Below are 14,392 nucleotides of genomic sequence, written 5' to 3'. Positions count from 1 at the left end.
ATGATATGATAGTTTGCACTTGTCTCACAATTTGTGTGTCTTTGGATAGTTCCTACTTACATTGTAAATGGGCCACAATGGAAGAGCTGGAAAAGGATCCTCGCATCGCACAGAAGATCAAGCGATTTAGGAATAAACAAGCCCAGATGAAGCACATTTTTACTGAGGTGAAGCAATATTTACCAACTAACTTGACCACTGCTTTTCTTGCAGTATTAAATGCTGAGTTTAAGTTTCGTAAAATCGAAGTCCTGTGCAGATCCATTGCTCAAGTCACATTGCTAAATGTGCACTGATTTGCAGCAAAACCAGTCCAGATTTAAGCCAAAGAGAAAAAATAATCCACCAAGTTAAAAGGATTGAGCCTTACAAACTGACAACTCATAAGAATGTGCATCTTGGTCAGAATATCTATAAATAGCTAGGGCAAGAGAAATGTGCACAAAACTCTTTCATTCCCTCCTCCCCCCCAAAACAGAAATCCAAAAAGACATAAACTTCGAATGTAAAAAATAAAAACTATTATTAAATATATTAGAGTGTAAAATATTAGGGAGTAAATAAGGAAATTTATATAAGCTTGGGTATTTCTAAGTATGGTACCTACGGTGAGAGGAAAAATTGATGGATTTGGACATTAAACAAATCTATAGTGTCTGTATATTAGAAAATACTACTAAACAAATCTTAAATAATTAGGAAATATGTGTATTACATACATATACATATTTCGTAAAAAATATATAACTTATACACATACATATATGTGTGGCATACATTCTTCTTATCCGGTATAGGAACCTTCCCGTTTATATTCATACACACATACACGCACATGACAAATAATTTTAATGATAAGGAATGCTTATTAATCATATAAAAATGTCACTTTCATAGTAGTTAAAAAATGCAAACTAAAATAGGAATTTTCTGGTTTTTATTTACCAAATATTTGAAGGTTTTAAAAATAATTATTACTCATTGCTGGTGAGAGTGTAGGGCAGAGACAGTCTTGTATCTAGCAGGTGGGAACATAACCTAGTACAACCTGTCAGAAGAACAGAATGGCAGCAGACGTGAAATGTCTCAAAATGTTCACATCCTTTGTCCAGCAGTTCTAATTCTGCCATGAATTTTAAGGAAACTGTTGAGTCTTTGTACAGAATTTGCTATGATATGATATTCAGTCGTTAATATTGGTGAAAAATTGCAAACACACTGTTAGATGATAGACATTTGTTAAATTATGTGTACATCCCATAGAGCACAATACTGTGCTCTAGTAAAAGTGATGTTGGAGAATAGTTGTTAATGACATAGAAAGAGGCTATAGTGCTGTATGTCAGCCTCTTACAGTGTCGGGGGCAATTCCGTTTTGGGGAGTGTAGGAGAAAAGAGGCACCGTAATTGCGGATAATGTCTTGAATATACGTGAAAATGCTGATGTCATTTTTTCTGGTTGATGGGATCATGGTGACTTTTTCTTTTCTGGATAGCCTGTAGTTTTAAAATTTTATACCAGTAACTTTAAAGAAAAGAAGTCATAAAAATTATTCTTAAAATGTAGTTGCAAGCACTAGTCCTCAAGAGTGCACTCAGATGCCATCAAACTATAGTACATTGCTGCAGTACTAACCAACTCATTCTTCATGTTGTGTGCTTTCTCCTCAAGTGACAAAAAATTACTCTAGGATAATGTCAGTAAGCATTCTTCTCATCCCGGGATGGGGTCCTTCATCTCTAGTCTTAGTGTTTGGCCCCAGCCCTCTCCAGGATTGTTTTAAAGAATGTGAGAACTGTTTCTCGTGGCATTGTTATTGTCATAGAGAACTGGGAAAGAAGACAAGTAGAATTCTTGGAAGACTGTCTTGAGGCCACACTGGATACTCTCCCTCTGTTCTTGGAACATTTTATTTGCACCTCTATTTTAGCAAGTATTTGCAGTGTAGGAACTTGTTTATATGTCTCTTTCTTCCATTTTAAGCCCTATGAGACAAACAGGGACATGTCTTCTTGTATTTCTGTCCCTGGTACCAGGAACAGGGTCAGTGCTCAGTAATTATTTGGCTGCCCCCTGGTGAGGGATGGAGTTTGCCTTATATTCTTCGCTTGCTCCAGACCCTTCAGTGACTCACATTTTCTTGAAGTAAAGTCCACAGCCCTTCATATAGCGTACAAAGCCCCATGTGTCTGTTTTCTGCTTTATTCCCAAGGGAGTGATTTTTACTGGGCTGGGAATAGAGAGCTGAAGCTATGTTACAGTGTATAGAAAAAATGTACCAGGAGCGCATAACTCTTGTGGGAAGGAAACACTTTTGAAAAGATTGGAGGACATTCTGAGATTGAGGAGGAGGAAGAGTGGGGAGTAGTTCCTGTAATACTGTCTTCGGTCTTGACCTGTTCAGTATTTTTATTAATGACTTGGATAAATAATATGAGATCGATAATAACTTAGTTTTGGATAGAGCTTCTTCATATCCATTATTTCCGGCTGCTTGATGAGGTAGCCAGGGGCACTGTGGAAAAGACAATAGTCTCGAGAGGCAGAGGCTTCCCTCCCTCTGCAGGGGTAGAGCCCTTTTGACTACAACTTGGACTCCTGGAAACCACACCTGATGCTGGAAGAATAGATGACAAAGTCAAAGTTCAGGTTTACTGGACAGGCTAGGATGAATGAAATAGAATGACAATTAAATGTATGTAATGTCACACATTTGTAGTTTTTAAATCTTTATAACTTCGGAGTAGGGAGAAATGACTGACTAGCAGTTCTAGGGAGAAAAGATAGTGCCCGTTAAATGACAAGTTTCCTGTTGGTCAGGAGGAGGGTGTGCAGCTGCTTAAGAAGTAACAGTAATCTTAGAACATTCCTGAGTGTTCTGTTCATTTGAGTATCAGGTTCGGGGGGACTTGGACCTGAGTGCAGCTGCAGGAGGACTCTTAACTTGGGTAAAAAGGAAGCACAGCTGAGTGCTTGTCAGCAGACATGGAAACTGGACTGCATGGTGCTAGGAGCCTAGGCTCTGGAGCCAACCTGCCAGGCTGCAGGTTCTGCTCCTGCCCCCCGCCCCCACCCCACCACCCCTTCCCCCCCTCCCCCCGGCACCACCACCACCACCACCACCACCACCACCACCACCACCACCACCCCCCCCACACACACACACACACATCCACTTGCATAAGCGCCTTCAGATCCAGTATCCTCCTCTGTCTAAAGCGGAACTCCTAATAGTATCAGCCTTACAGAACACCTGTGAGGATTAAATGACACAGGGTTTACAGAAGTGCTTAGCACAGTGAGTGGCCCATGGCCACTATTCATAAGTGCTAGCTCTCTGCATCACGAAAGGATCTGGAAACTTGGGGCCCCAAGAACAGTCAAACACCTTGAATAGTTTCACCCAGATCGGGTGGAATTTGTTGAAGAGCCAGCATAGAAGGAGAATGAACTTCGTTATTGCTACTGTGAAGGAAGCAGTCATACCAGTGAACCCCAGTTACAGGAAAGAAACTAAACTATAATTTAATATAATAAAGATAAAGATCATGATGCTACCACTGAGCAGACAGAGGTAAAACTGTCTTGGCAGTGGATCAGGTCTTAGAGGGCAGTAAATTCCCAAACAGGGAATAATGGAATCTGAGGGAGGGTTGCCAGGGGTGTTATAAAAAGCATTCCTGTGTTGAAGATGAAACTAGATATCCCTAAAGTACCTTCCAACCAAAGGGGCAATAAGAACATTATATCTAGCTGTCTGGGAGGAGAGCTTCTGGGTAAGAAAGACCTGGGTAACGTTCCACTTCACACAGCTCTGTGGCTTTGGTCACATTACTTATTTAACCTGTCTGAGTCAGTTTCCTCATCTGTAAAGTGATTACCCTATCTAGTCCATAAAGTAATTTTGAGACTTAAGCACTTAGCATTACTCCAGACACAGGTTAAATATTTCCAAATGATGCTTATTATTTCATAAGTACACTTTTTTGGGAAGCATAATGTACATGAAGGTAAACAAATCCTAAGGGTACAGCTCGGTGAATTTTTACAAAGTAAACACACCTGTGTAGCCACCACTTAGATCAGGACATAGAACATTATCAGTCCCCCAGAAGCTCCCCTCATGCCTCCTTCCAATGTTTGCTACTATTGTTGGTATGTAGAAGAAAAAGAAACTAATTCTGAGTTTCCAAGGGTTATCTTTGGAACAAAAAGCAGTAAGAAAAAGGGAATCCTTGTGCTGAGTTTTGTGCAGTACTATAATGACCATTAGGAGAGTCTTACTCTGGCCGTGGTGTAACCTATAAATTCAGTCATGGAGAGCAGGATTTGGGGACAGTGAAGAAATGTCTGTGCTGTGACTTTTATTCTCAAGCTACTCCTTCCATTCTGTGTTTCCTGATAAGCCCAGAGTAGGGGGTCACTTACAGATGAACCCCTATATGTTGGTTTTGAGGGGAGGGGGACACTTTCTAACTGTTCTCCTTTGTTTGCACTAGCCTGATGAAGACTTGTTCAACCCGGACTATGTAGAAGTTGATCGAGTCCTGGAGGTGGCCCACACCAAAGATGCAGAAACAGGAGAGGTGGGTGTTTTGTCATTTTGACTCCCCTAAAGAGCCTTCCCTTCTTACTACATATTTTGCTTGTTTTGTTAACATGTGGTCTTTGTTTTAAAGGCATTTGTGTGTGATAGTCATTAGTCATTGTGGGTTTTTCAGAGGTTGGCCGGAGTATGATTGACTCCTTTAATCTAGTAGAACATAAACTCCTCTCCTGTTTCCCACCAGGAAGTGACACATTACCTGGTGAAGTGGTGCTCGCTGCCTTATGAAGAAAGCACATGGGAGCTAGAGGAAGACGTAGATCCTGCAAAAGTTAAAGAATTTGAGTCTCTTCAAATTCTCCCTGAAATTAAGCATGTGGTAATGTATCCCTGTTGGGCACCTGTTGTATCATGTTAACTTTATGACCTTGGCAATCCTGGACGTCTGTGGGTCTGTGCTCAGAAGTGGTCTTTGTTGGTGTCTTACCTTTGGCCACTCTCCATTGAACTTGCAGTTCTGTATGTTTTTCTCCCCAAATCAGACTTTGCTAGCGTTCTGTTCAACATTAGGTGTAGGCTCTATTTTGATGTGTGTGACATTTAAGAACCTTGAATAGGAGCTTTATTTCTTCGTATATGGTGCTGTATGGAGTCAGTAAGATAGAACGTGTAAGAAATGCCTGGCATGGGAAAGAAGCTCAATAAATTGTTAGTATCTTTCTTGTTTCTTATTACCTCTTGCCCCATCAGTGATCTTTTTTCTTTGTTTTTATCCTCTGCCTTTACTCAACTGGAATATTCTTAAGGGGAAGAACTATCTTCTATCTGTAGATCCCTGGACTTCACCGAGAGGACATAGATTTTCAAAATATATTTATTTAATCAGTTTGTTTTTCTGATTCTGGATTATTCCACCCGAGCTGCGTAAATGTCCCAGGGTACCTGACAAGTAGTTGTATATAGAGGGACAATAATTAAAAGGATGTAGAATTGGAAGAGCCTGATTAAGATGTGACTCACTTGGGAAGAGAATCAGAGTTGTTGAATATGGCTATAGACTGGAATGATAAGTTTCTGTTTTTTAAAAAGTCACCACATTTATATGAAAAACTCTTATCCAATTCCTTATTATTTATTTGTAGTTGTTTTTATATCCCTGGAAAGTCAGAACTTAGGAGACAAGAGCTTGACATTGAACTTAGATCTCTGTCAGAGTCTACTCAAAAGCAGTGGGTTTTTTTGGCATATGAAGTATATGGAGGAAGCGTGAGGTGCAGAACTGTGATTAGAAATCTACATAGTTTTTAATAGTGTTTTGTCTACATGACTGGTTAATAAATTTCTCTTTCAACCCTCTCCTACAACTGTTGTCTGCTGTTAATTCATCAGTCATTGTTAAACATCTGCTGTTGGCTGTCTCTTGAGTGACATACAATAAGAAAGAGGGTGCACACCCAGCCCCCAGGAGCTCTCAGGTTAACAGGGTAGACGTGTGTGTGCGTGGACACACATGGACATGTGGCACAAGGCAGGGGCAAACTGGTGTGGGGCAGAGAGTAGAGAGCATGTCCATTCTGAAGCTAACTGTAAGTTAGTGTCTCCGACTAATCAGGATTCTTACTCTCTCAGCCTGAATCCCACTTATTTCCTCAGACTCACTGCATGCATTTGGCAAGAATATGAATTCTCAGGTGTTTTCAGGCAATTTCCCTTTTCCTTTACGTCTTTGCTATTGCGATGCTGCTGTTTTCATTGCTCAGTGAACCATGGTATTATTTCACACTTGTCTCTTCATTTCTGATTTATTTGTTCTCACATTTAAAATGCACATTTTGAAATTTTATCTCAAAAATTCTGAATTGGAATGGTAGCTCACAACATAACTAAAGCTGTCTTTTTATGTGTTAAGAAAAGGACCAGCTCCAAACGAAAGTTTACCTGAATAATTTTTTAAAGGGATCTTACTCTGGGATTTGAAGTTGATGAATAGGACATTCTCTACCTGAAAGCTTTTTGGTAAAAATTAGTTACATATAGGTAAAATACAGAATTTTGAGAAAGCAAGAAGTGACATTGTCCGTGATGATTGTGCAAAGCAGGAGCAGTCTTTTAATAGGCTGGAGCCATCATGGAGACTCTGAGAATCACTTCTCCTCCTTCAAGTTAACTAAGTAGCCATTGAAGGCTGTGGAGCCCTGGGGTATGTTGTTTCCTGCAGTCTATACCACTTAGGAGTCAACCAGAAACTTCCAGCTGATTTCAGGTCTTGTGCTCAGATGGCTGAAATTCTGGCCAGTAGGTGATGTTCAACTAAACCTTTTAGCACTGGGGAAGGAGGGAAGGCTGGATTGACTGGATTGGAGCGTGATGCCTCTGCTTTTGGAGTGCAACCAAGGCAGCAAAGTAGAAATCTGCAGTGAAATTCCATCCTCCGGTACTTAACAGTGCTGAGAGTAAGCCATGTAAGTCACTAGAGGAACATTTCAGAAAGTCTCCCCACAGGATCTAGTAAAGTAGGGGAGCATGCCCGATTAAAGGGGTAAGTGGACTTCGGGGGATCCACGTTGACTGGTTCCTGTAGGTTAAGAAGAATGTCATTTTTTTAAGGGAACAGAGCAAGAGGGTTTATATAGGAATATCTTTGCTTAAAACCTTTTTCTTTAAAGTCATTGTTTTCTTACATACTAAATTATTTTCTCCCTTATTTTAAAAGCACCTATATCTGTACATTAGTAATAATACACTAGTAATAATTTTCAACAGAGTCCTATTTTAAAGGGCTTAGCCTAATTGCAGCTGTAGTAATTTTGTAGGTAAGCTGTGATGTGTATTTTTCTGAAAGATCATGGACAAATTTCACTTACTTACCTCCAAATATCAATGATGTAATTGGGGGGTATGTTGTTAATTTCACATGCAAGTGGTTTAGTTTTAGTTAATAACGTATTTCAAGTATAAACTATATTGTAGTAACTCCAAAGTAGAATTACCAAAGACTAAAACTGTTCAAAAAAGTTACAGTCTCAAAATTCTCATTTGTAACTGTAAGCTATAGCTAGGAATGTTTTAACTTTTAAGACTATAAACTGTTAATTTAGGGGCTCAATTTGCTATAAGCAAAATAACCAAGTCTATGTCCAAATAATATAAAGCCTAAATAAATAGAATTTTTGGATGGGAAGTCTCCACACCTAAAGATTTAAATCTTCTCCTGATTAATTGAAATCTCAATGGGATTTTAAGAGAACTTGACAAATTGATTCTAAAGTTATACAGAATAGTGAATAAGGTAGAGTAGATGAGACATTTTTGAAAAATAATTCCCTAATCAGATAAAAGGATATAATAATTTAAAAATTGGATTTTATTGCAGTGCTAGACAGTCAAGTGGAACAGAATGAAGAATCTAAATAGAGCTCCATGGATATATTGAAATTTAGTATGTGATAAATATGGCATTCCCTATCAGTAGGGAAAAGATCAATTATATTTGGAAATCAGTATTTTATATGGGAAAATATGTTTATGGGATATTTAAGAAATTTACAGTTTTGATTTTACAGGTTTTTTGCCTTATACTGATTCTAGGAAGTAATCAGCAAAATATTTGACCCACTGTACTTTCCTGAGCTGATGCTACATGCACAAATAACAAAAATTATCTGTGGAAGCCAAAACACCTGACTACTATTGGTTTGCAGGGAGATGGAAGTGTAAGTGAGAGTGGCATCTAGGAGTCTGGGTAAAACAGTACCAAGATTGTAGGTGGGTCTGTTTCTCTTCTTCATTAATTACTTGCAAATTTTATAGAGATGTTCTTAGTTTGGTGAAAGCTAGAAAATATAGGGGCTTGCCTTATATCAGAGGTGTGTGTGTGTGTGTGTGTGTGTGTGTGTGTGTGTGTGTGTGTGTGTGTGTACACACCTTACTCAGATCATAGTAACTGCAGCTTGAAGCCAGCCAGCTTTAGTACAGTGTTTTGAGATTTGCCACCTTTCCCATTCTTATCCTGTATCCCTATTTGTGTTACGCTCCTCAAACATCGTTCTCTGTATTTTGTTCTGTCTGCCTTCCTCCACCAGGAGAGGCCTGCTTCAGACTCCTGGCAGAAACTGGAGAAGTCTCGAGAGTATAAGAACAGTAACCAGCTCCGGGAGTACCAGCTAGAGGGGATGAACTGGCTTCTTTTTAACTGGTATAACAGGTGAGGAAGCAGAACCAGGGTTGTCTTCACGGACAGTTATCCCCCCAAGTGTTTGTATTGGAGTTAAACTGTCGCCTGAGCCTGCTTAGAACAGCAGTAGCTAGCAAGGTGGTGAGAGAGTGGAACATAGCCGCAGGTTTAGGGTAGTAATCTTTGTATATGAGGCATGCCAAGACTCCACGTCAGGTGATTCTCCAACCACAAGGAATGATTTTAGACATTGTTGACTTTATGCTTCTTTTTTCTTTGCCATTCTAGCCAAAAGGTTAGGCCCAACCTAGATGAAACAAAATCCGAAAGATCGTTCTAAGTCTTTAGCAAAAATTGGCTCTAAAAGGAAACATCTGGATTGTAGCCCCAACTCTGCTACTTATTTGTGAGCCCTGGATATTCTAGGCTGGGGCTGTACCACTCGGTTTTGGACTCTTCATACTTCAGTTGCCATCAGAATCTAGATGAAACAAATGAAATTTGAGATTTTTGTAACATTCTAGAGTATAGCCCTAGTATGGATTCTGAAGACAGCAGGCTGTCGTGGAGAACACACAAGATGGGGCCCTGGTGACCTGTGTCCAGGCATAGTCTGTGCCACTTATTCACAGAGCCACTTGGACCAGAAAGCTCCCCTAAGCTTTCCAGTGCCCACCTGTGCAGCAAGGAGCGAGACTGACTCGGGCCACACCCTTCCAAGTGCCCCAGCTCTGTGCAGTCTGGAATTCTGGATCACCGGGACAGACCAACATTTTTACTCTGATAAAAAATTTATTGTGTGGGTTAAAAGTTCACCCTCAATGACACAAATAATGGACAGTGAAAATCATGTTACTTATCTTTTTATTTTTGCCTTGGCTTCCATGAAGTTTGTCAGGTACAGAAATTGGCTTAGGTTTGAGGCATATTTTTTTTCTCCTTGTGTCTCACTGTTATTTTTTTTTAAAAGGTTTTTGTGTGTGTGTGTGTGTTTTTAAGATTTTATTTATTTGAGAGAGAGAGAATGAGAGACAGAGAGCACAAGAGGGAAGAGGGTCAGAGGGAGAAGCAGACTCCCCGCTGAGCAGGGAGCCCGATGCAGGACTCGATCCCGGGACTCCAGGATCATGACCTGAGCCGAAGGCAGTCGCTTAACCAACTGAGCCACCCAGGCGCCCCAGTCTCACTGTTATTTTAATTTTTAGTATTTTCAGTTTATAGTGTATGGACCTCTTTCCTGTATTTTCTCTCAAGTTGCCATAATTCCTTTTCGGAAGTAGGCAGGGTGTGAATCATAAGAATAAAAACATGCCTCAGTTGCATCTCTGGAAAATGCCAATAAGGCCCTTCACTGATGACCTTACAGGTCACGGTGTGCTTCTGAAGTATCTTTTGAGTTATACCCAGCCTCTACCACTTTCCTGTATTGATGATGAATTATCTGTATTTCTTACTCTCTGCAGAAAAAACTGTATTTTGGCTGATGAGATGGGCCTCGGGAAAACCATCCAGTCCATCACATTTCTCTCTGAGATATTCCTCCGGGGAATCCACGGCCCATTCCTCATCATCGCCCCACTCTCCACCATCACGAACTGGGAGCGGGAGTTCCGGACGTGGACAGAGATGAATGCCATTGTGTATCATGGCAGCCAGATCAGCAGGCAGATGATCCAGCAGTATGAGATGGTGTACAGAGACGCACAGGTGAGCCTTGCACAGGTCTCAGAGATCTGGTGATGGCCTGATGTCATCATTCAGAACAGCCTTTCTGTCACTTGCCCTCAGGAGTTTTAATGCCCTGCACCTTGGGTTACCGTTGACTGGTTTTGTAGAGTCTTCTGTTTTTTGAGGCAGACTTCTTGCTTCTCTTTGGTAGTTTAGTTTGTGATAAAACATAGGATTTGTAGGGCATGTTTTCCACTCTCTGAAATATGCCAGAGGCTCTATCCTTTGTAGGATACTGAAAGCTTGGCTTCTTGGTTGACTTATGAAGTTGCTTTGATATGCAGAAGACTTTATCTGACTTGTTATATGGCTCAGTAAAAAAAGTGAGTGGAAGAATTAGTGTACAGAGGATGGATTCCTAGGGAGTTTGGAGAGGAGGTTAACACATTTGATAGAGGAGGATAAAGGGAAGACAGGATTTAAATTGTTAAAAGCACAATAGACTGTGGGGGTTTTGGGGGTTTTGTTACTTACAGTCACTTTACTGAGTATGCTTGTAAGCTTGTCCTGGCCACTGGTTTTCATAATCAAACAAGGTGAAAATTAAATGACTCCAACCAGAGGAAAGCCAGTGCTCCTCCCCCAGGCATTTCATTAACAGCAAAAGGAGACACTTGGAAGAAATTTAAGATGTGCTCGAACATGATGCAGCTCTGCTCTTTAATGGCAACACTAAGAGAGGTAAAGCACAAAGATGTGTCCTGCCCAGTAGCTCTTGTCCCGGGTGAATCAGGAGCAGGGCTTTGAACCTGTGCTAGAACCCCAGGTCCAAGGTGAAATTAACCATATCTGAAAAGGAGCAAAGAAGGTCTCCTTGGGTATTCAGGCTCTGCGTGGTTGAGACCAGTCCTGGCTGGGAACGTGTGAATCAATACCCATCTGCTTTCCTTATGATGGCAATTAATAAATAAAAAAGCTTCCTTGCTGTGTCTTCCGTATTTGCTCGTATGTCTCACCATTGTGAGGGCCCGTGTCTCTTACTTCTGTTTATCGATGTAATGAGGTCTCTCTCTTGTCTAAATAGCTGGTTCATCCTTATATTCTCTTTTCCCAAATGAGGAAGTACCATGCTTACTGGCTTCTCTTACCTAGGCCCTACCATTTTACGGCGCTGCCTCCTCTGCTCCTGCTGGGAACGCGTCAGCTGTATTCTGTAGTCATGACATAAAGCTTCACCTTCCGTTGTGTCACCCTCAGGGAAACCCCCTTTCAGGAGTCTTCAAGTTCCATGTTGTCATCACAACGTTTGAGATGATACTGGCAGACTGCCCAGAGCTGAAAAAGATTCACTGGAGCTGTGTGATAATTGACGAAGCCCACAGATTGAAGAACAGGAACTGCAAACTTCTGGAGGGTCTAAAGCTCATGGCCCTGGTGAGAGCTAGCAAGCTCTTTACATTGACACCGGTTCCATCTACTCACTGTGGAAGCATTCTGTAGCCATTCTGCATGTAGCTTACTTGTGCATGGTCTGTTTATTCTGAGTTTTCTTTTTGCCATCTATATATCTCTGATAGTGCAGGAATCAGAAGGGTTTTTGTTACAAACTGAGTCAACAATTTGACCTTTCCACAAATAGATTCCCAAGGGGACCCAGGGTAGTCTTAAATACCATGAAATTTGTGACCTGGAAACGTAAGGTGTTTCGGCTTGTTTCCAAGACCTTGAATAATCTGGTACCAGGGATGACAGCCTTGGCACAGTGCCCAGTACGTAGAGGGTAGTAATAATGAATGAATGGATGGATGTTGCTTGCACTAACGTGAAATTGCCGCTGGAATCAGTGATGTGAAAGGAACGTTGATCTATTAATCGACCGTACCCGCCCTGAAACAGCAGCATCCTATCTTTTCATAAAAGCAAAACCGAGTTGCCCCAAAGCGAGCACAGAATGCCCTGGCTTCAAAAGCATACTGTTTTGGTGGCTCACCACTGCTTATCATGTACTATTAACTTGTGCAGGAACACAAAGTGCTGCTCACTGGGACACCCTTGCAGAACTCTGTGGAGGAGCTCTTCAGCTTGTTGAATTTTCTGGAGCCATCACAGTTTCCTTCAGAGACTGCTTTCTTAGAGGAATTTGGAGATCTGAAAACAGAGGAACAGGTAAACAGGGGCCTGAAGGACTGAGGAGACGATGTGTTGATTACCTTTACCATCAAGGACAGAACAAGTCGTTGTGGGGACAGGCATTAGCAAGTTCTCACATCCTTGCTAAAATGAGCATTAACTCCTTTATTTAACTTGTTTGTCTTTGTTGAGGAGGGTAAATTGATTATTAGGAGTTCCTATTACTCCGGAGGTATAAATGAATCAGTATCCACCATAATCCTGTGTTAGCATGTCCGGCCTCTTGTCTTCGTTGATCTCACATGTGAGGTCAGTGATTTTGTTCCACCCTGAACTCCGGAGTGCGGTGCCTTCCTCTGCTTTCTTCATCCTTCCTCCTTCCTCCTACGTAATCGGCAACACGTTCCCAGGCTCATCTACTTGAGTACAACAAACTACACAGGTAGTGAGGAAAAGAAGGCAGTCATGTACTAGAATAGTTGGTAAGTCCAGTTTTGTCCAAATCAACCAGGTTTCCCGGTTTTCAAAGATCTAGTCATGAGTCTAGCTTATTGGACTAAAAGCTAATTCAGAACAGCCAACAGTGGTAAGTATGTATGGTGGATAGAAATCTTGACTAGAAATTACAGAAATAAGCCAGGCAAGTTTAAATGCCATAAGAGGAACAAATAATAGAATTGGGGATTTTAGAAGAGAGAAGGTCACCTCTGTTTGGGAATCAGGAAAGCCTTCATGGAGAGAGAATAATTTGGAAATGGACTTTGCAAGGTGGGTACATTTTTAGTCGTGGAGAGAGAAAAGATGGTGACTCCTTTGCACAGGAGAAAAAACACCTGGCATAATCAGCCATGGAATTTATTCAGGTGTAGGGAATCATCTGGTTGAGCTGGGAACCGCGTTGATGAATTGTGCAGGATGAGGCCAGAGGGGTAAGGATTATATGGTGGGAAGGTCTTGGAAGATGGCTTGAAGAATTTGGAAGGTATTAGGGAAGCAATGCAAGGCTTTGATTGCAGGAATGACATAATTAGTTCTGTTAAATTAACCTAGCAATGGTGTGAGAGTGGATTGGGGCAGAGAATTGGGGGACTGACAAGGTTTGGGAATTTCACTAACATGTCAGGAGTATACACTGTGGTTCAAGTCAGTTTGTTTCTACTTCTTTGGCAAGTCAGACTTTCAGGGCAGTGAAGAATCAAACTTCATTCCACTTCTCTACGTTTGCAGTACCTATTGATCTTTCAAAAGCCAGCTCCCAACCTTCTCTTCATTTTTGGACCATTAGCAACGTGTCCTCTTCTCCTGTTGCACTTATTTTGTGGTATGCATTTTTTCTTCTTCCTAGACAATGACCTCCCTGAGGACAAGGCCCACCTTTTCTCCAAAGTTGTGTTTGTTGTATTGACCAGCACAGTGTCTGGCATGTAGTATACTAAATGATTCAAGGTATGAACCAAGTGAAGGGCAAAGCTGAACCCAGCATGTGGCAGATTGGCATTTGTCCATATCTTTAATAATTATCTAGTTGTGTCTTTTCTCTTTGGGATCTTATGTAGTCATTCCTAGTCCACTTGGGAGATAGATTCCTAAGTATCATGGTTGGTAAAATCAAGGTCCCATGAATGGGTTAGATTTAGGATTGGGGTTAATTAGGAGAAAACCATAAAAATGGCATCAAATGTGTATATTTTGAATCATAGGAAATAAAAGTTCCAGAACACATCAGCTTCCAAAGTGAAGCATATTCATCATTGTTTAAAATATGCTTTGATAACGCTACTAATCACTGTCTGTAAGTCACTATATTTTTTTCAGGAAGCATTGACACTGCACACAACTTATTTATGCAGAATGTACCATCTTTTAAAACTTT

The 14,392-nt window shown here is 40.9% G+C and overlaps 1 protein-coding gene across 3 annotated transcripts in view; it reads left to right on the top strand.

Moving 5' to 3' along the window:
• Positions 1 to 14,392, top strand: part of CHD6 (chromodomain helicase DNA binding protein 6) — a 192,517-nt gene that overhangs the window by 93,121 nt on the left and 85,004 nt on the right. For all 3 annotated transcript variants that reach the window (XM_028121909.2, XM_028121911.2, XM_028121910.2), the window contains exons 8-14: positions 50 to 167; positions 4,501 to 4,587; positions 4,792 to 4,926; positions 8,630 to 8,751; positions 10,185 to 10,428; positions 11,647 to 11,823; positions 12,412 to 12,555. In XM_028121909.2, coding sequence (XP_027977710.1) covers positions 50 to 167; positions 4,501 to 4,587; positions 4,792 to 4,926; positions 8,630 to 8,751; positions 10,185 to 10,428; positions 11,647 to 11,823; positions 12,412 to 12,555 — 1,027 coding nt within the window. The remainder of the gene's footprint in view (positions 1 to 49; positions 168 to 4,500; positions 4,588 to 4,791; positions 4,927 to 8,629; positions 8,752 to 10,184; positions 10,429 to 11,646; positions 11,824 to 12,411; positions 12,556 to 14,392) is intronic.

Source organism: Eumetopias jubatus, unplaced genomic scaffold (genome assembly GCF_037043125.1).
Source record: "Eumetopias jubatus isolate StellerSeaLion01/CBP00866 unplaced genomic scaffold, mEumJub1_p1.0 scaffold_9, whole genome shotgun sequence".
Classification (NCBI taxonomy): domain Eukaryota; kingdom Metazoa; phylum Chordata; class Mammalia; order Carnivora; family Otariidae; genus Eumetopias; species Eumetopias jubatus.
Note: the sequence above shows the minus strand (reverse complement) of the source record. Positions and strands in the feature narration are given on the sequence as shown.